The sequence below is a fragment of the Phodopus roborovskii genome, unplaced genomic scaffold (assembly GCF_943737965.1).
Source record: "Phodopus roborovskii unplaced genomic scaffold, PHOROB, whole genome shotgun sequence".
NCBI classification, from domain to species: domain Eukaryota; kingdom Metazoa; phylum Chordata; class Mammalia; order Rodentia; family Cricetidae; genus Phodopus; species Phodopus roborovskii.
In genome coordinates, this window is record NW_026126691.1 from 1,147,878 (window position 1) to 1,169,567 (window position 21,690).

At 40.1% G+C, this 21,690-nt stretch overlaps 1 protein-coding gene and 1 non-coding gene across 25 annotated transcripts in view; both read left to right on the forward strand.

Annotated features, from left to right (window-relative positions):
• Kcnma1 (potassium calcium-activated channel subfamily M alpha 1) overlaps window positions 1–21,690 on the forward strand; it is a 707,058-nt gene that overhangs the window by 399,034 nt on the left and 286,334 nt on the right. For all 24 annotated transcript variants that reach the window (XM_051174773.1, XM_051174774.1, XM_051174776.1 and 21 more), the window contains exons 4-5: window positions 17,404–17,497; window positions 18,304–18,415. In XM_051174773.1, the coding sequence (XP_051030730.1) occupies window positions 17,404–17,497; window positions 18,304–18,415 (206 nt within the window). The remainder of the gene's footprint in view (window positions 1–17,403; window positions 17,498–18,303; window positions 18,416–21,690) is intronic.
• Window positions 18,957–19,094, forward strand: LOC127214369 (small nucleolar RNA SNORA8). Its single transcript, XR_007833830.1, has one exon. It is a non-coding gene; the product is annotated as a small nucleolar RNA SNORA8 (small nucleolar RNA).

Consider the following 21,690-nt stretch of genomic DNA (forward strand, 5'->3'; position numbering starts at 1 on the left):
GAAAGCCTGACAGTATCAGTCTCTGAAAAAAGCCACTCCCCCAAGGAGGCCTTAGTTGTCCTACAGGGAAGAATTTCAACTTTGGATTTGCATAGGTTGTGGCTGAAGAGATAGACTAGATGTTAACAGCATTGGCTATTCCTATACTCTACATGGTGGCTTAAAACTATCTGTAACTCCAGTTCTGAAATCTGATATCTTCTTCCAATCTTCTTGGGTACCAGGTTTTTTTTTTTTTTTTTTTTTTTTTTTTTGGTACCAGGTTTATACCTAGTACATCATATACTCACATTTTACACACAAATATTCATTCATGTAAATCTTAACAAAGACTTGCATAAGTGACTTCTTTCCTCTGGGTTTTAATTTGATAAACTGACCTCTCATCCCTCATATTCCTAGGTACTTCTTCTTCCTACTCTGTTGACCCCAGAATTAACTCACTGCCAGACAAGGCTAATGTTGCCATTCTCCTGCCTTTAAGTTTCTGTCAGCTTCAGCTTTCTCTGGGATGGAGACCAGGAACATTACTAGGCACATGGATGCTTCATTGTCTTCCAGCTCTCCTCCGTTCTTACCAGTCATGCAAGCTACTAGGCTCCGGGACAGTGTGAGGCTCTGTGTCCTGTTGCACACCCAAATCTCTGCCCATACTTGGCTCTCCACTCCTGTGTTCTCGACCTACCTTCTCTCTCAGATCAATGTCTACCCATTACTCAAAATCCATCTCAATTCACCCCGAAACAGTCCTCTCATTCCAGACTTCTGGTTTATTACCTGGGTTTGGGTGTTAGAGGTCACGGTGGGTGTTGCTGACATAGAATTCATTGGAGCTGGCCACTAACACAGCAGTTAACATTTACTCCTTCATTTCTCTCAACATCCCAGATGGGTAGTATATATACATTAGTAAGGACTTTGAAGTTCAGAGAGATACACAGCTTGTCTCCAGTCAGAAAATGCATTTGGTAGAACTTTGAAGCAGGCCTCTTTTGGATATACTTATTATTCTGAAACAGCAACTGTGTTTCATTGTGTTTTATGTCCTTCCAATGAACAGAGTACCTGTCACTGAAGAACTCTGGAGACACCTGTTGAGTGAATAGTCCCGTGTGTCCTGCCTGGCTGTATTTATCCTTCTGTTCTGGTGGAACTCAGGTCCTAGAGGGTTCTCTGCTCTCAGTGAGCATGACACTAAATATTATGACCTGTTTGTTCACAGTATGCCCAAGCCTTATCACAGCTGCCATCATGGGCCACAAAGGCTGTAAGCACCAGGAAAGCACATTAAAAGGAGTGCCTTACTGACAGTAAACTTGATTTTTCCCTCTTCTTCCAGCTGAAGAGCTATGGGAGAGAATTGTATGGCTGGGATTATAGCACAGCACAGACCTCCATGAGCTGGGTTCAATGTGTTTGAAGTCAGCAAAACAGGCAGGAAAAAAAAAAAAGAGCAGGATTCTGTGGGGGCAGGCAGACAGCACTCCTCAGCTTGTTGTTGTTGTGATGACATTTGAAGGGAGCTTGATACCCCTCTCCTACCTAATCAGCACTGCTTTCATTCTTTGAAGAAAGATTTCTAAGTGCTTGCCTTGAAAATGATTGCCATGAACCCACATTTTTAAAAAATGGAGTTGGTGTCTTGTCTTTAAAATCCATGTACAGGGGAGCAGGGGAAACAGGAAACTCTTGGGGCTCACTAGCCAGGCAACCTATCCTATTGAATGAGTTGCAGATCAAAGACATATCCTGTCTCAAAAAGGTGGATAGTCTCTGAGGAACATCGCAAGGTGGTGCTCTGGCCTCCACAGCAAAGAATACACAAGTATATACACACAGAGATGACAGAGATGAAGGGGGGGGGGCAGAGAGAAGAATCTAAAAGTTTCAAGAGTTTAGTTGTTTGATGATTAGTTTTATTAAAAGAATATATCAAGGCATCTCACCTCTGTCTAAGGTTCCATTCTCTGAATATGGTATTAAAAAACCCACTGGGAGTGGGTTGAAATAAAGGAGCCACCGGTGGCTTTTAGGGGTGATGTTGCCTTCACAAGCTTTGTGTTCTCAACACTTTGTTGTGCTTGGAGTTTCCCCATGAACTCTGAAACCACAGCGTGAATGGTGTTGGTGCTTAACTGCCTCCTGTTTATCTTCCCATCCTCATCCCTGCTTCTGAAATAAACTATCCTAACAGGAAATCATGGTGTTTATCTTTATGTCACGAGTATCTTGCTTCTCCCAAATATTCAAAACATCGCAACAATTATGGTAGATGTACTGAGGATATCTCTCACATAAAAGGACACTATATAAAAACACATGCATATGGAGTGCTGGCCAAGGAAACCATCCTGTCAGTCTGTGTTCCCTTCCTGTCTCTCCCCTGACCTGGGCCCCAAAGCTGCCACTTCTCATGTGAAATGCCAGTGCTCTGTATGGTGTTCTGTTTATAGTGGTTGAACCTTTTCTGCCCATGTCTGTCACTGCTGAAGTAACTCACCTCTCTCATATCGACTCTTACCCAGGAGCCGCACAGCAGACTCTTTGATGTAGGTCTTTTCTGCATGGCAGCTAAGGCTAAGTGTGTTTTTCATTGCATGCTGCAACCTCGCCCTTTTGGTTGTTGCCTCCAGGTTAACTAGATCCTTTCCCTGCATCGCCCATGCATGTGACATGCTTTTCTTAGTAGCTCTGAATGTAGCAAGCACTGGACACATGCATGGAATTATAGCAGGGAGCTCTCTGACACATTGAAGACTTGGGACAAATGATTCTTCCTGGAAATCCTTGTGGGCCCCCAATTAGTTGCTATTTCCTCAAAGCCACTCCAGCTCATGAACATTCAAGACTGGAGCACTAAGAAAGAGATAATGAAGTCTCATGTGAGGCTGGTGTTGAGTGTAAGGCTCATGACCAGGGATTTAGAATAGAGGGTTCATTTTAAGTAGCAGCCCACCTGATGGTCAGTTCTGTGACTCCCCAACTCAGCATGAATGTGCTCATAGTCCCCAAGGGTCCCACCTTGTCTCATGGCATCCTGAACACTGTCTTCTATTTTGGTTCAATATTTTCTATTTTGGTTTTGCTTAAATCAGATAAATATATAGACTTAATAAAAACCACCTTGTAAGATAATTCCTCCAAGAAATGCAATTATTTGCCTTTCACATAGTTTATTGTATCTAGCAATATCACTAATTCAACTTGAAAATATATAAAATGATAGCACTATAAAGGATATTTATTTTTTACATAGTTTATGTAGTTCAGATGTCATACATGAACATTTCAGACAAGATTACCCATATTCCTTCACCTTATCCAGCATACTTTTACTCAGAATCAAAACTCTAATCCCTCTGTGTCTTCCTCCTCTGATTTCCCACCAAACTCAGCCGATAGACTTCAATTATCTCATATTTCACTATGCATATGCTTCCTCACCATTGGTAGTATCTGCTATCATAGAAAAAAAAAGGAAAAGAAAAGAAATATCTGCTAACAAGTTAAGATGTCTCCCCTATGTGATACCAGAATTATAACCTTGGTTAACCTGGGCTTCTGATGAAGATTATGTCTATACATGTACTTTATTATAAACTGTCTTTATTTGTGTTAATACTTGGATAGGGCTAGTAGTAGTTGTGGTGTCCTATGTGAATTACTCTGTGATGTGTATTGAAACTTTCCATTGTTTTACTTCCTCTATATGGAACAAAAATAATGAATTTTTTCAAGTGATTATATGAGATTTCTTAACTAGACTTGTCATACATTTTATTTAGCCATTATGCTGTCCATTGCTCCACATATGATTATATACTGCCTTCCCAAGGATTATTTGTGTGATACAAAATACAATGGCTGAAAAATTTGATGAATTTTGACCCTGATATTTCTTCACGTGTTTTTGACCAGCATTTATGAGCTATCCTAAAATTATGATTGAGTCAGCTGCAGCCTTGGTGATGTCATTGGCATGACATCACAACATGCAATGAGCATTTTCCTCTAGTCTTTTTTTTCCTGAAGCACCTGTGGTCCTGTAGCCACGGACACTGCAGTCACAGCCACCGCAGCTGATTCCTCATGACTGACCAAAATATTTGCATGTGATGATGTTAGTCTGACAATGTTCTTTATGCATGATTATCTGATCATCTGAATATTAAATTATTGAATTATTAAAATCTGTGAATTGATAATGATAATTGATAATATGACACCTAATTATATAATTAAACAATTGATAGTTACATAATCGATTATCACTGGAGTTTGGAATCACATCATATTTTTCCACCTTACCACCACCCAAACACTATAAAGCACCAAAAAAAAAATTTATTTCTTGTCCCAGAGTGTTTCATTTGTCCATATTTTTCTTTTATTTGGATTTTTCTCTTATTTATTTATTTATATATTATTTTACATGTCAATCCCAGTTCCATCTACCTCCCTCCTACCCTCCTTCTCTCCCTTTTACCCTCTCTACCCCCTCACATGCACCTTGACCACCCTCCCCTCCCATCCCCCCATCCCAATTCCACATGTAGGGGAATGCCATCCTGGTGGGGTCATGTAGATCTGACAGGTCATTTGAAGTAGCGACTAGGACTTCTCTCCTTTCTCTAGGTTAAGGCAGTATTCCTCCATGGGGGATGTGTTCGCAAGGTCCTTATAAAGGATATTTATATTCATTGAAGCATGTTGGCACTATACTCAGCATTATTGATTGATAATTGTGATCCTTTTCTCTCCCTGTTGTAATGCATCTTTTACCATAAAGATGATGATGACTTTCTTTAAAAGTGCTTTTAATTATTTTTTTTTAATTGTTATTGTCAAATGTCTACCTTGTCTTTATGTCTTGTATTCTGGGATGGATTTTTGTAAAATCTAACTGCTGGAATTTTTCTGGGTCTGTGGCTGATGTTATTTCACTTAAGTTGGTATTTTAAGTTGTAGACAAACCAGCTGTGAGTGCAGGAAAATGAAAGGTGAAATGTTAGTCAGCTCTGATAATCTCACTGTGGGAGGGAAGAGCCCCATAGTAATAGCTTGCTAGCATACTTAGGCTACAATGATGCAATTCAGCAATTAGAGTAAAACAAAACTAATGGCCACTTGCCTCCCCTTTCCCCTTTTGGATTTCCATTTTCTTATACCTGGGGGCTTAGTACAGTAAAGCCCTTTCTAGCACCATTTCTTCCCATTCTATTAGACATATGCTATTCACCTCACTGAAGTAGACTTTGCTTAGACTTTCAAACATGTTCTTTGGGTAACCACTGAAGGAGCCTGGTAGAATAGAGGACAGCCCTGTGCAGGCAGGTGATTCTGACCCTGGGGTTGAAGTGCTTGCTATTATGAATGCTTTTATTCAGACATCTGAATCTCTCTGAGAGGCCCTTCTAAAAGAAAATATTTCTTTGTGCCTGGAAACACACAGTGCTCCCTGCCACAGTGGTGGGATGGCTTCAGCGAGACAGGGTGGTGAAGACAGTGTCCATTCACGGGGACAAGGGAGACAATCCTAAGAAAGCAGATCCTGGGGCCCCTTTAGACCATACTGCTGCACTTTCAAAGCAATGGAGAAAACAAGACTAGAGAGAAATCAGAGGCAGCAATAACACTACAAGGAGAAGGAGCAGAAGGAAGCTTGCTGCTTTCATGAGTTCACGTTTCTCTCCAAATTTAGATCCAGAAGCTGAGTACACACCATTGAGACTGTTGTAAGAGTTATTTCTATGGCCTGAAGAGATAAACCAAGTTTTGATAAATAAATGACTTCCACTGAGAACCAGCAGCAAAGGGGAAAGAAAAAAAATATGAAGGGAAGGAATCATTCCCAGAACTAAGACATTCATTTCATGAAGTAGATAAAAAGAACATATACTCAGAAGATATGATTGTGTAAGTACAGGGTTTACTAAGGAATTCTCTTGGCCTCATTAATGAGGGCACTTTGATTCTGAAGGTAACTTGTCCCACTGATCTCCCATAGCTTTCTTGGTCTCTATTGCCAAGGTTGCTTTATGACATTCCTAAGAAATTACTGTCCCTTCTCTGTACTCAGCAGATTCATGACCACTAATCAGCAACATCTCAGATTGTCCTTTTTGGCTGTGATGCTGCAGGCCCTGTGCAAAACTCCTAAATAGGAATTACTTAACAAAACATCCATGCCTCTGCATGGATGACATAGATATTTTATTTTCTTGTGCAATAAAGGTATAATTGCTTTCTATGCTAGATGTCAACAAGACTGGTGTCAGGTCTCTACCAGGGTCTTAAAAAAATCCCCAGTAACAAAACAACCTCAGGATACCACAAACCAAGCTATCTTCAGCCATTAGTGTCACAAAATTCATCCCAGGCTGCCAGGCTGGGTGTATGGGTTACTTGTTACTGTTTTTTTTTTTTTTTTTTTTTTTTTCACTCTTCAAGGAAAAACAAAGGGAACTGCTGTTGACAGTGCCTGATGCTACCAGGGCTCCTAACATTAGTACTAGGCAGACAATCAGCACTGGAGGGCTTTTGTTGGTATAGACCTGAAGTAGACTGCTCAAGTGTGCATGTGTTTGAGCAGTATCAGAATTGGAACTATGGAGTAAGTTAAGCTTTCCACTCTAAGTCCTTGTAAGTAAAATCAGAGTCAGGTGGCAATGCCAAAGGCAACATCTCAAGGACAGGGAAAGGACCTAGGCAGCAAACTAGTGAGTGACCTCCATGTGGCAGAGTCCAAAATCTACAGAAGGCTCACAAAGAATTGTTTTGATCACTGCTTATAATTAACAGTTTATACTATTTGCAAGATGATGAGATGAAATGCCAGCACACCTTGTCACACTCACCCTCCTATGCTGCTTTTAATGTGTAGATGTCTCCTGTTTTCCTTCCACAGCCTCTTCCACTTCCTATATAAGTGTGAAAGCATATCTGAGCAGCAATGATATCCTTGAAACTTGAAATTCTTCTTTTTCAGACTGTTTTCTTCATGAATGTTGACTGTAGGACATTGCTTACCAATGTATAGATGTGGCTGCCTATTGGTTGTCACTGTTTAGGGTTGATTATCTGTGAACCTCTTAATAAATGTGTGACATTTAATGACCAAAGAGAAGCCATTGCAGCAGAAAGCTTAATGGTTTGATGATACTCTTGCCCTGGTCAATGTATCTTGTCCAAGGCAGGTGTAAGAGGAAGAATGGTCTCAATGAGCAGTGTCTTATCGTAACCCACCACATGCCAGGCTGTGTATCTGAGTTCTCAGCTCTTTGTCATTATCTGGGACTTTTTCTCTGGCTTCTGTTTCCCCTGATTTACCTTGCCTGAGCTGTCCCATTTGGCATATAGGCCAAAACTGGAATTGGGGTTAGCACAGAGCATATGTCTATGCTGTAGGATTCTAGGCATGTATGTGCACATGCCTTTTTTGTGCCCATTACCCATACCTACATGTAGCTCTTGAGCTCTGTCTGAAAGAGCTCCCATCTGTATCTGGAATACACATCTGAGTATATCACTTAGCACAAACTAAATAATGTCCATTATATCTCTCCATTTCTAGACAAATGAGACTGCTGTGAAAGAGGAAATGGCTAGAATGCATGGAGGCAGAGAAGTGGGTGACTAGAATGTATCCATTGTGGTTTCACTGACAATTTAGTAAAAACTGCAACAAGTATCACTTGTTTGGCAAGATACTGTTTTTATGTAATAGTTGAACTCTGATTTATTACATAAAAGTCACTGGCAAATATGAACACTAATTCTACTCTGGTAACAACTGTGATTGAAATAATTGTAGTGAGTAGGTTGTCTTGAACATCAATCCAGGATTTCAACAGTGAAAAAATACATTTATGGGAGTACAGCTAGAAGAGATTACTTATGAAGTGTTTGGCTGGTCCATTCCTTTGCCTTTCCTCCACATGCACATGAAGCCACAAGGCTAATGGAGCCAAAGATCTGGGAGGGAAAGTGTCCAGCCTCCCATGTGCCACTCATTAAAGTGACTCATGCTTTCACAGTTAAGAAATCTTGGTTAATTATTTAGTATTTATGACAATGTATGGCTGTCTTTCTGGGAATTTTATTTTCCCATGTTTGCTTTTAAATTTTATCCAAGTTGGTACTCTGACATATAGATTCTTACTGAGTGGTCATGAGCTATCCAGTCACGAGCTTTGCTGCATATCCTGTTGAGTATGTGAACTGACTCATATCAGAGTATTTTATAAGGATTCAGCAATGTAGACAGAAGATGGGAAAGAGCATGAAGATACGAATCTGCTCTGTTTTCATTGCCTTATTTCCCATTGGCAGTTGTTAACATCGTCACCACCATTACTTAGTTGTAAATATAAGTATTATGATTGAATGGATAAACAACTATTTTTCTCCTTACAGAGCCTTCCAATTTATGACCTTATCCCCAGTTTAGAGACAAGAAAACCAAAGCTTGGAAAGATCATGTTGCTTCAGGGTAGTGGTGCTTGCTGCCTGGGTGAAAGCCAGGTCCCATGAAAATCCTAATCCCACTTCTGACACCAGATATTGTGGTTAAATAAGGATCAGGATAAACAAATAGGCCAAATAGATGTTTATTCAGGGAGAAATAACTTACAACCTAGACAGATGAACACCAGCAAGTTCCACCAGATGCTCTCCTGTCCGAGTCCCGCCAGCAAGAGAGCGTTCCCAGGCTCGTCCTCTGACCTCCTTCCACAGGTCACTTCCGCCCATGGCTCCACCCCCAATGGGCGTGGTCAGTTCCACAGAAGGAGAAAAAGTAAATATCTCACTACACTTCAACAACTCAATATAGGTCATAGGCAGTAGAGCTAGGATTTTGAATCATCTGTCCAACTTGAAAACAACCCAATTGCCCATTGCTTATGATGTTGACTTGTAATGCACACATTTTGCCTTTAAAATATTCAGGTGCTTTTGCATATAGAATTATGGTAGACATTGTTCTAGTTTTCTTTTTTGTTGCCAACCAAAATGAAGCTTGGAGAGGAAAGACTTTCTTTTTTCTTTCTTTCTTTTTTCTTTTTTTCAACTTACAGGTTATAGTTCATCGTGAGGGAAATTCAGGCCAGGAGCTCCAGCAGGAACCTATAGGCAAAGCTGAAACAGAGACCATGGAGGAATGCAGTCTACAGGCTTGCTTCCCTGGCTTGCTTTGCTAGCTTTCTTATACAGCTCAAGCCCACCTGTCCAGGGGTGGCCCTACTCACAGTGGCTTGGGATGTCCTACATCAATCAGTAATTTAGAAAATGCCCTGAACAAGGGGGAGCTCATGGACCCCAGACTGATAGCTGAGAAACCAGTCCCTCTAAACATGGGTGGGTCTCAGTTAGAAGGCCTGGGCAGTCTATGAGACCGCTGACAGTGGGACCAGGATGTATCCCTGGTGCATGAAAAGACTTCGGGAGCACATTCCCCATGGAGGGATACTCCCTTAGCCTAAAGACATGAGGGAGGGCCTAGGCTCTACCCCAAATGATTTGACAGACTTTGATGATCCCTCCTGGAAGGCCTTACCCTCCCTAGGGAGTGGATGGGGAATGGGAGGGGGTTGGGGGATCATGGGAGGGTGGGAGGGAGAGGGAACTGGGATTGATATGTAAAATAAGAAAAAAGTAATTTTAAAAAAGAAAAAAAAAAGAAAGGAAGGAAGGAAGGAAGGAAGGAAGGAAGAAAGAAAGAAAGAAAGAAAGAAAGAAAGAAAGAAAGAAAATGCCTCCATGACATACTATTGAGATTTTCTTCTCAGGTATGTCTATGTTTATATCATGTTGACAAAAACTAACCAGCACAGATACTGCATTCTTTTGTAGAGAGAATTTTAAAGGCGCTATGAAAAAAAAAAAAAAAAACATAGCAAGGCTCTTACCATCTGAATTTTTTGATAACACAGTATCTGTGTATTTCATTGAGAAATCCAGAGTGTAAGGAACTGACATGTTTTGTCTCTTCATCAGCAATCTGTGTCATTTTCTTTGTCTCCTGGAAGAATGTTTTATTCTTAGGACTAATTCCTCAGGTAGACACCCTATGTCATGTAAATGTTCTGAGATCCACTGCTGTCATTGTTGCTCAAAGCTCAAGATTACAGAGCACAGAAGGACTCAACAGAGCAGGGAGGGTTCACATATCACCCCTCTGGAGGCTCTGTTTATCTCAGCACAATTCGGATGATCTGTGTGTTTATTGCTATTGAATCCCATCTTATCATTTGAGTACTGGCATAATTAAAAGCTGTTGTCAAGAAGATGAATAAATTATTGACACTAACCATTGCTAAGGACTTCCCAATAAAACCATTTAACAAGTGGGCTTGATATCATGGTAGATCAATACTATAGAGTGACAAAGAGTGTTTTCTGTTTACATTGAAACGAATGCAATGTCCCTTAGGAAAAAATGCAAAACAAGTGCAATGTCTAAAAAAAAAAAAAAATGTTTTAGGAATAAACAAAGCCTATTTGATGTAAATATCATTAGCTTTGGTCAATCATTGATCACAGCTGACTGTCAAAGATAGTGGCCTAGGAGGCATTTGCCTTAAATATGTTCTTCAGTGAAGTCTTAACATAAATGGACAGAAGAGACTTGCTTTTGTGTGTTAAAAAAATCACATAAAATATAGTATTTATTGAATGTATGATCCACCCTGACACTGTAAAATAAACTTTTTGGTTTTATTGAATGTATGCCACACCTTGATGTTGTAAAAATAAATGTTTTGGTTGTTCAGATTTATTTACCTTTACTTTATGTGTCTGAGTGTTTTGCCGGCATGCATGTTTGTGCACCACGTGCATGCATGTGGTGCTAGTAAAGACTAGAAAACCAGAGGAGGATGTGGTTTCTCTGAAACTGGAGTTACAGACAATTGTTAGGCACCATGTGGGTTCTGGGAACCGAACCCCTGTCTTTTGTGAGAGCAACAGTGCTGTCAACTGTTAAGTCATCTCTTAAGTACATAACTCTGATCAGGTGCTCAGGAGGGGGTATTAAGAAAAATAAAAAGATACAAAGACAGGATAATTTAGGTTGTTCAGAACCTGAGATACTGTCCAGTTTATAAGGCAGTAGTCCGCATAGAAATTTAAGCCAGTTCAATGATTAATTAGCATCTTGTCACTCATACAAGTTTCATTATGTTATGAGTTCATCAGACATCTTTTGAGACCCAAAGTTATGTGAATAATACTAATTTATAGTTTGGGGTACACAGCAAAGACTTCCTCTTTTTTTAAAAGTTAGTCTTGATAGCCTAGTTATTCAGCTTCATATCACCCTAATTACTACACAGGTAAAGTTATGCATTTATTTTGACCAATACATACAGACATTACCAAGAAAAAGCTTCACATTAGTGAGATCCATACTCCCCAATGGATGAAGATGAGTTCTATAGAATCTATGTCTAAATGATGTCATCTTTTCTTTTGCTTTGATTAAATAAAATGGTATGAAAAGTTTATTAATTCCCTAGTCCATAGTCAGGAAGGAGTATTCAGGAGTTCAAATATTATCAGCTTTTACTATATTTATTTTGCTTGGCTTTTGGGGACAGGGTCTCATGTAGCTCAAGGAGTACTTAAATTCACTAAGTACTTAAAGATTGCTTAAAATTGTTGATCTTCTTGCCTCTTTTTCAGGATAAGGCATATATTAGAAAGATAGACAGATAGACAATGAATTACGATAGTTTTCAGGAGGATGATTAGACACTAGTCCTATGTAAGTATATAAGTAGGACGACATTCTCCCTACAGGTGGAACATTTCTGTTTCCAAAAGCACTGAAGCCCTAGGGAGGACTTCTTGGGATGATTAATATCCCATATGCCCACCTGGAACAGAACAATGTTGGATATAGTTTAGACAGTCCAGCTTCCTCTGGATCATCCCAGATAACCCCCAAAACACATGAAGTCTTGTGAGGGTAGTTTGCCCTCAGCAGTCCATCAGTCTACCCCCTTGTTTTTGCTTGAACCTCTCAGGATACTTTGTTGATACTGGATACTGTGTCTTACACATCTTCTTTTCCAAGGAGATGGCATTGCATTTGAAAGGTAATGTGAGATTACAATAAGGTTACTTAATCCTTATCCCAACTCAACCACTCAATTATATAAACTTGGACATATATTAAAGTCTCTTTTTGTTTGTTTGTAAATCAAAGATTTTAACAAATACATATTTGATATGATCATCTTGTGAGGATCAAATTCATTAGTATGTGTAAATACTATACAGTTGAATTGAAGAAAACTTGAGCATGAACTGAATGAGGCATTTTCCATTCCCAGAGCTGTAGAAATGCACCTGAGAGACAGCCCAGTGGTAAGAGCATTGGCTGCTTTTCCAGTGAACCTGGCTTCAATATCTGGCACCCTAATGGCAGTTAATAAGCATCTGAGATACTAGTTCCTAGAGATCTGGTGCCATATTATGGCCTCTACAGGCAATGAATGTATATGATACACAGATGTAAAAGTAGGTAAAACACTCATAGACAAAATAAAAATAAAAATTTTCTAAGTATATGCTCTAACATTCATTTTTAAAAAGGAAGAAAGAAACTCACAGATGAAGGAAGATCTGCAAGGGTACAGAGTGTCTGTATACAAGTTATCTGTATATAAAGGTGCAAGTTATCTGATGAGTCCAGCTTTTAGGCTGGCCTTGAAGGCTGTCTGCACTTTAAACACAAAAAGACATGAGCGCTTGAATAGGTCACAGTATAAGCACAGATTTAGAGTTGCAACATTTGGGTATCATTCTGGAAGAAACAGCAGCATCAGCATCAGCCTATAGTAGCAAAGGTTCTTACCTAAAGCAAGCAACCAAAAAAGTAGGTTTTTTGGAGTTTCTACACAGCTGGCCTTGGGCTCAGAGTTGATGTTTGAGACAGAAGGGTCCCTAATGCTCCATGAATGACATCTTTTAATTAGGTTAATCCAGCAACATTGCAGAGGTAAGCCAGAGGCGTGGAGTCTGCTATCATTAAGCATATTGAATTGATTCATGTCTGCAGTGCCTTGAATCTGACTTCTGGTGGTTCATAATCCTGTTGGAGTCTGAGAGGGCCCCCATTCAATTTTGAAAGGAACTAGCCTCCAAGATGGGGAGAATTTGAATTTTAGAAATAATTGCACAAAGTGCTACTTTGTTTCTCCACCAGTCCCTTCCCTATTACATAATCCTGAATGCTTGCTGTGTTCATAGACTGCTTAGAATTTCCTTGTTCCCTGTACCCACCATCCTTTTAACCTCCATCTAGACTTCAACATTTTTACCTTTTATTCTAGCACTGAGAGTGTATTCAGTGGGTACTCTCCAATTGTTAATTGGTACATCCACTGTTGAAGCATGTAGTGTTGTAATCATACCCCTGTATCTTTTCCTCTTGTCCATACCTGAAAATGAAAATATCTGTTCAAAGGCTTGATCTTAGCAATTAGTGAAGTGATATGTAGCTGGTTGTATGAGGACAGGCTCAAACTCTTAATCATCTCTGTTCACATCTAAATGGGAGTCTTCTTGAGCAATGGTACCTGTAATTAGTGCACAGTTGGTAGGAAATTCTTCAGAAGACATAGTTATCAAAGTTGGGTCCCTGGACAACAACATCAGCAGAATTTTGGAGACTGGGAGAAAAGCAAAAGGTTAGACCCCCTAATACAGAGTAGTGGATCAGAAACTGGAGCTGAGGCCTAGCAAGCTTTAGCAAAGCCTGCCAGGCACAGGCCAGAGTCTGAGAAGCACAGTCTGGAAGAAACGGCCTTGTGGAGTTGGGCCGTCAAAGACAGGAGGTAGAAAAACAGAGCTTGGGGATATGAGGGGAGGTATGGAAGCTTAGGTGAAAGGTCAGTACTTCCATTTTTGAGATGATGCTGAATTCCAAGGGGTGGCCTTTGGAAGGAAAATCCAAGAAAGCTTCTCCTGCCTTTTGCTTTGACAAGTTCCAAAGCCAAGTCCAAAGAGTTCTATGTATGGAATCATCTTGCTCAAGGGTATTTACCACAAATTTTATTGTTTAGTAGATGTAGAAAGAGATCCATTTTCCACAGAGTATCTTATCTCCTCTCTTCTGGAGACAACTACATGCTAATCATATGCTTTCAAGAAGTTCCTATTTCAGCCGTGTCCTATATAGCACATGTTCTATCAGAAAGAACTTTTTAGGGAGGTCTTTGGAGAGGTCCTCAATCCTAGATTCCTGGTCAACATTCTAACTGTTCCCAAGGCTTCAATATCACACCCAATCTGTATAGACGGTGGGAATCTAGGAATGAAAAGTCCATCAGATGCAAGAATTACATCCTTTACTTACCCAGTTACTCATTTACTAGGAATGAATTAGGGTTTGCCAGATTGCTGCTATCATAGTTAGAACTGGTATCCTTTCTTTCTATTCTTACCCCCTCCACCCCCAATTGGCATTGCATGTTCACCTAAAGCCTTCTCTGATGTGGGCATGCCTCATCAGAATGGCAATCTAAATTTAAGAATGTGACTCAGAGTCATTTTCTTTTGTAGTTTTAAATAGAAGCCCGTTTCCCTGCTGCCATCTGTGGATATAGACAAGGAAACTCTGGTGCCTTAGACAAGACTGAAGAGGTGATTCCATTTTGGTTTCCTCTGGCAATGAGTAATAATCACTAAGAGAAAGTCTTTTGGGGAGAAAAACAAATCCTGATAGGTCAACCTTTTGGTTGTTGAGTTATGGAGTCTTCTTTTTAAAGATCAATGAACTCTGTGGGTTGTTTCCATTTGGTGAATGACATAATGGGATTTTGGCATCTCCACTCTGTGGTCTCTGGTTGTGTGAGAGCCTGAACTGTAGACACTGCGAGGCTTTATCTCAGAAGGGATCCTAATAAATAGGTCTGCTGGCTCTTCAAACACCATGCAGGGTGTTGTTCCTGGCACTCCCATGGCAGGGGGAGTTGCTGAAAGGGATATAAAATACATCCCCCGAGTTCTCTGATTCCACCTGAGCTCTGAGAGGTTCAGTTCAGTTTTTTTTGTTTGTTTGGTTTTTGTTTGTTTGTTTGTTTGTTTGTTTGTCTCAGAATTTTCTATCTCTTGCCCCTTATCCCACCCTTGTCCATAGCTCAGGATGTGTTTCTGTTACCTTGCACCTCAGCCAGAGAAACAGCCACTCTAAACATCAGAATAGCATCTATTTTATTGTTTTAGCTCAGAGAGAACTCAGTGAATGGTTGCAAGGTGATGATTAAGTTAGTTCTATGTTTTTGAATGACCTATGACAAGGTCACTATCTCTATTGTTGACTGTTGGGAAGGCAATATTGAGCTTATTGCTTGGCCTTAATGATGTAATTGTGGATTTTCCTTGTTGAACTTGAACTTAAGGCTTTCTGTTGGTTCCATTGACTATGTGTATAACAAAATAGGTGACTATATACTTTTAATACAGAGGCCACGTTCCTGCTCGCACAGTGGAGCACATGAGTGCAATGCTTGTCTACAAGTCTCTGACATCCTCACTTACTTTTTCTCTTACACACACACACACACACACACACACACACACACACACACCACTTAATTTTCAACAGTGTACCTTGTCAGTGGCTCTCTTACTACAGAGACACATACTGTCAATTTAAGGTCCTTGGGATCTGTAGTAGATCTTTCCTGTCAACCTTCTTGCTTATTTTCAGAACACGCTGTATGTACTCTGTTTCTTGATAATGCCATACCATAGTTTAGGAATTGCAGGCATGTTCCTTATTAACTATAGGCCCTAGTTTTCATTAAGTGCATGCTTGGGGGAGAGATGATGACAAAGACCAGTGGTAGTCTGTTTTGTGTAAGCTTTTGTTCCTGCCTCTTTCAGCGCTGGACTAACCAGATTCCATTCTGTTTCCCTGTCACTTTTCCTGCCTTAGTGAGAACTCAGCAGTTGTCATTTACTTTGTAAAACAACCATTTTCTGTTGCTTTTGTTCCGTCTGCTTACTGTGTAAATGCAAGAATAGGCTATTCTGCCTTTGTGTGTGGAGGGTTACCACATATCAGTGGTTTGGAACATGACAAGGGGCATGTTTGATTTGTAATCCCAAATGAAGAATGGGGAATGCCAGTGCATGTCACATGACTGGGAACTCCCATACACTGACTTACTGTGCCTCTGAGTGGGCCCTGCATTCCCAGGCTGCACCAATTCCCGCCTGTTAAACAGCCAAGCATTACCCTGATTGAAGTACAACTATACTAACTGGTATCTTACACAATGATTTCTAAAGCGACAATGCTACTCAGATATCTTTCCTGATGCACTTCTCCAGTTTCCTTTCTGTTAGGGGGAGAGGTCCATGTTGCAATCCAGGGCACTCTCTATTTTCCTGCCCTTTCCCCCCACCTCACCATCTTATTATTCCTGGTCTGAGTGCTTCCATTTGCTTACAGACAGCATTATACTGACTTTCAGTTATAGTTTTGAGATATCTGTGTGACTTTGTTGCTTTCCACCTGGCCCAGACTTCAGGACTGTTCACACAGTAGTGTCCTCATCAGTTTGCTGGGGAAATCTCATGCAAGACATGTACCAGTTTGTATAGTAGTACCTTTTGGAACTGCTGACTCTTGAGCAAAGTAGAGTGTGCTGGGGGTGCGCATTGGCTGCTTGGCACACACAGGACAAAGCCCATTAACCTGCATGCCAACTGTAACAACAAACAAAATTAACCCTTAGAGTACTGCTTCCATACATTAATGTAATGGTCTTGAACTTTATTGTTGAACATTGTTTTCTTCCCCAGTGCAGAGTACCATTCAGGAAGTCTATGCTTATTCTAGCCAGAACAGTAACCAGGATCCTCCTCTCCAAAGCTTTCTTGAGATGCTCCTGGGTCCTTTACAAATCTGCTAATTGTTTTTATTAAATCCAGACATAGCTGCTGGAAAATGGGCTCCACTTCTAATGGATTGGAGGGCATAGGGTCTAATGTTTTAGTTATGAGTCTTTTTAATTGAAGAAATCAGTTCTTTAAGGGTTAATGTGAAATCAAGGGATTTGGTAGTTCTTGCTGCTTGTCCTTCCTCCAAGGAGTATGTATGCATGGTCCTCTTTCAAGCCTTAGATCAACCGTTGAATGATGATTAAAAAAATAATACCTAAAATTACCACTCCACCAGCAAATAAAAGAACAAAACACTGAATGGTTGAATGGAAAGTCCTTTGGCAATGCTTGCTTGATGGTTACAAGGGGTAGAAAGACCAAATATATTTTGTCCTCTACTCCATACACCATTTCTCAGCATTGTGGAAGCTGTGATTTTTTTTTTTTTTTTTTTTTTTTTTGTCTCTTATTTACCTCTTGCTTTTTCTTCTTCCCATCTAATAGCCCAATAGAATCCTGCCAGAATTTCTACAAAGATTTCACATTACAGATCGACATGGCTTTCAACGTGTTCTTCCTTCTCTACTTTGGCTTGCGGGTAAGTTTAGCAGAATTTCCCAGTAGTACCACAGTGGGGTATAAGAGTCTGAAACTCAAGGCTAACATGCCACCCATGACTGGTCTTCCCAGACAAGGTGAAGCCTGAGTACTCCATGGTGGATAACATACTTGCTTTCTAATTTGGGGTCTAAGTGAAAGCTCATTGCTTAGCTGGGCATTTTCTATAATATGTGTTTATTTTAGTTCAAGGAAGGGGTTTAAAACAATGATACCTTCACTTATCCCGTGTTTCTGTTTCCTCTATTCAAACATGAATATGTTTTTTCTATTAAAAGGTAAATTGGAAAAAAAAAGTATCTTAAGGTCACCAATTTATATTTAGCAATGTTGAGATTGCAAATATCAAGGCCAAGCAGGGGTGAAGGCTGGTGGATTTGGGGGTCCATACTCAATGGTACTCATGAAGAGATTTGTACGAAATCTGAATTGCAGACATGTGTGAATGCATATATATGTGTTTTGTCCAACAGTTAGATTTACATTGGAAAGACCAAAGAAAGTGAGATTATTCAGCCTTCTCCACGAGGCTGTCAGTAACCACAGGAAATTATATTGCCTGATCAATCTCCAAGGCTAATGTAGCATATGGTCACTTTCTTAAAAAGTTATGTATTCTCCCAAACAAGCTAATGATTGATATACAGGAAAATATGAGAAGAGCAGAATGTCACCCTCCAGACTCCACAGAAATGCAACATTTATCAGTTGACAAAAGGCCATATATTAAGTGCTGACACCATGCTTCTCATTTTGTTTTTATGCCTTATTTTTCTTTTTCCCCAGTTTATTGCAGCCAACGATAAGCTCTGGTTCTGGCTGGAAGTGAATTCTGTAGTAGATTTCTTCACAGTTCCTCCCGTGTTTGTGTCTGTGTACTTAAACAGAAGTTGGCTTGGTAAGTCAGTCTCTTTTGCCTTCTCACTGGCTTAAGGGAGGACAGATTAAGGATATAGGATTTGGGGAGGATCCTTGTGCTGAGCTGTCACTATCGAGTATGACTGTGGATGGTACTCTTAGAATTTTAGAACTGGATGGTGACAGCCCAGAAGGATCTACTGAGTTAGTGCTTTAGACAGTAAGTTTTATTGTTGTTGAAGTACCATGGTCATCACCGTCACAGCTGGGACTTCTGCTGTTCATAATTCTGTCACTTGTCATTCTGCAAGTAAGAGTCAGGGCTGGTGAAAGAAGCCCACGGGAACAAGACCAGCCTTCAGATTGCCAGGTTCTGGTGCCCCAGCAGACCTGCCTGCCAGAGTTGGTTTTGTCTCCTGGTGGGCTCTATTTATAGTTACAAGTTCTGGGATGAGGCAGATCAAGGGGAGACATCTCAAGTCAGTCTGGTATTCCAGGCTGCTTGCCTCCTTCTCTGGGTAGGGGGGATGCTCCTTGTGCTAGGCTCGGCAGGTTACTCCCAGAGTCAAGACTAGGACAGTGGCTCTGCATGGTATCTGCACTCAGCAGTTCTTTCCTGTTGGTGTGTTCAAAAGACAGTGCAATAGAAATTCACTGTCTGCCATTGTTGGTTTCTTGGCTTTGAGCATGCTAAACCTGGCATTTCTAATGATGCAGTTATTATTTTAAAAAATAAATAAATAAAGTAGAAATTGAAAAAAAAAAAACAGACTAGGACAGTGAAATGGTCACAACACCTAACTAGCTCTGAGAATTCTTAGAGTGACAGCTCCATGCTCCACGCTCCTCTTCAATGCTGTGTCTAGTTATTAAGAATATTTCTGCTTCCATGGTGTTGACTGAGGGACAGTCCCAAACAGAACTTAGAAGATTTACTTGAGAATTTTCTGTCTTTACTTTTAGAGGTTTTTTTGTTTGTTTGTTTGTTTTTTTTTTTTTTTTTGCTTCATTTTGTTTTTTGGGGGTGCTTTTGGTGGGGGTTGTTTTCTGTTTTTTATGGTTATAGGGGGCAAGACTTCTTATTTTTCACAAAATAACATGCATATTGTAACCACTGAAGACTTTGAAATACCAACAAAGGAAAATAGCAGGCATCTCTTCTCCCTTTAAGCTTCTTGGATGCCCACCTCCTGGGTGCCTACTGTTAACAAGCTACACACCTCTCTGTAAGCTCATCCTACACTACACACAAGCAAATGGATGTACACTTGTAGTGAGACATTAGAGAGATGCTGATGTTCCTATAGGAAATTCTTTCAAATAACTGTATTTCATTATAATTTAGCTCTTATAGTAGTAACACATGGTAGACATCCCTTCAGTTCTATAAGAAGGGAAATGTAGCCATTTGGATGTAATTTCATCTTCTGCTTATTTTTAGAGTGGCCCTAGCCATAGGATCTAATGGATCACTCATTTACTTTCTTAGTTACTCTGAACAATATTTTCATAAACACCATCATCCATATATTTGTGAAATTCCATTTCTTTAGATATTTCTATATTACCAAAAGAGGAATTGCCAAGTAAAAGAGCATGAATAATTCATTTTGTAGACATTGTTAGATAATGTTCTAAAAATATTGTGTGCATCGTGAAAGGTGCTGGATTTGAAAACAACTGTCACATATTTAAAGCATAAACATGATCTCTAATATTTAGCATATATAGTGGTCACCTACCCACTCTTAGATGCATGTGTGTAAGTGTACCTGTATGTGTAGATATCCTTAATTAAATCCCAACCTCCAGGTGTCTCATTCGAACCATATTCACTTATTGCCAAGTGGACAAGTTCTATTTTGGCTCCAAAATGAGCTTGCTGAGAGTCATTTTCTAGTCAATATGCCATGATCATGAGAGCCACATGCAAATCTGTGTTGTGTCCTGAGTTATGTTCATGAGCTGGGGCTTCCAGCTGTCTTAGCTGAGCTGCTAACTGGCTTTGTGACCTGGGGTCTCTAGTTTCTTCACTTGGTCCCAGGAAGGACATAGACAGAGAGTTCTGCCTTATAGTTATGAGAAGGACAGGAAACTAGGGACTTATGAAACCTGTAAATGTTGCAGTCTGGTGGGAAGCATCAATGTTGAAACTGAAAACAAAGAACACAGGCATGGTGGACTATGAAATCATAATAATAACAACAACTACAATAAAAAGAACCTTCCACTCTTGTAGATGAGTATGCCTTTAATAAAATACTTGTGCTTCTTAGTAACTGCCCTTGGGTGAGATCCCAAACCGTCCTGCCTGTTGTGGAAGAGTCCTTCAGTCTAAAGTGAGCTCCAGGAGGTTCTTCTGTCTGACTTAGCATATAGGTTATTACTCTGTGAAATAAACATTGAACTCATAAGTCACCATAGAATCAAGTGGACGTTCTTGGGAAACAAGCCTATAGAGAAGGGAAAGGACCATTAGGAGAGAGCATTTTGAGTAGCTTTGTCCTAATTCTGCAAAGTGGAGGAACACTGCCTTCACTGGCTAGGTTTTGGGATAAGGTATAAGAAATAAGTCTGTCTACATTCACTTTTGAGGATGGAAAAAGGTGACATTGGTAGTGCCATGTTATTAAAAACCAGAGGTTATGACAGTGCCTGTATCTTTTTCAGTGCACAACCCATACCATGTTGCTATTCTAATCATTGATAAAAGCATGTGTATTGTATGATAAAGCATATATATATATATACATATATATATATATGTATATATATATATATATATGTTGCATATGTCATCTGAAGATACTCAACAGTACAATCAACATAAGAGTACATAAGAGTGGTAGGTATTCAAATGTTTCAGTGTGGGCCCTACTGCCTCTCAGGTCCATCTACTCTATATTCAGAGCACCCAAGGAGATAGGCATTGTTAGTTACTCCATGTTTACAGATCAGGCATCTGATGCTCAGAGGTGCTGACTCTCTTGTCTGGTTTCACACAGCCTGGAAATGTGGGATGAATGATTTACACTAGTTTGACTACTTGATTCTACACTCTTTTTCTGATCTTGGGCTACTGTCCTTTACCTTGGAAGACTGAGATTTGTGAGGACCGAGTTAGAAAAGGCTGTGCCTACTCTGCTACTTGTTGGCATCCCTCCATCTCTACTTACTCATCATGTAACACTTCACTTGAAACAGGAAGGGAGGGGGAGAGATCTTATTTAAGACTATGCATCCCCATATCTCCTGTTTCACACTCCTCCTTGCCCACCTCCAGTTTCTAGAAATGCTACGAGGACCAGAGAAGCA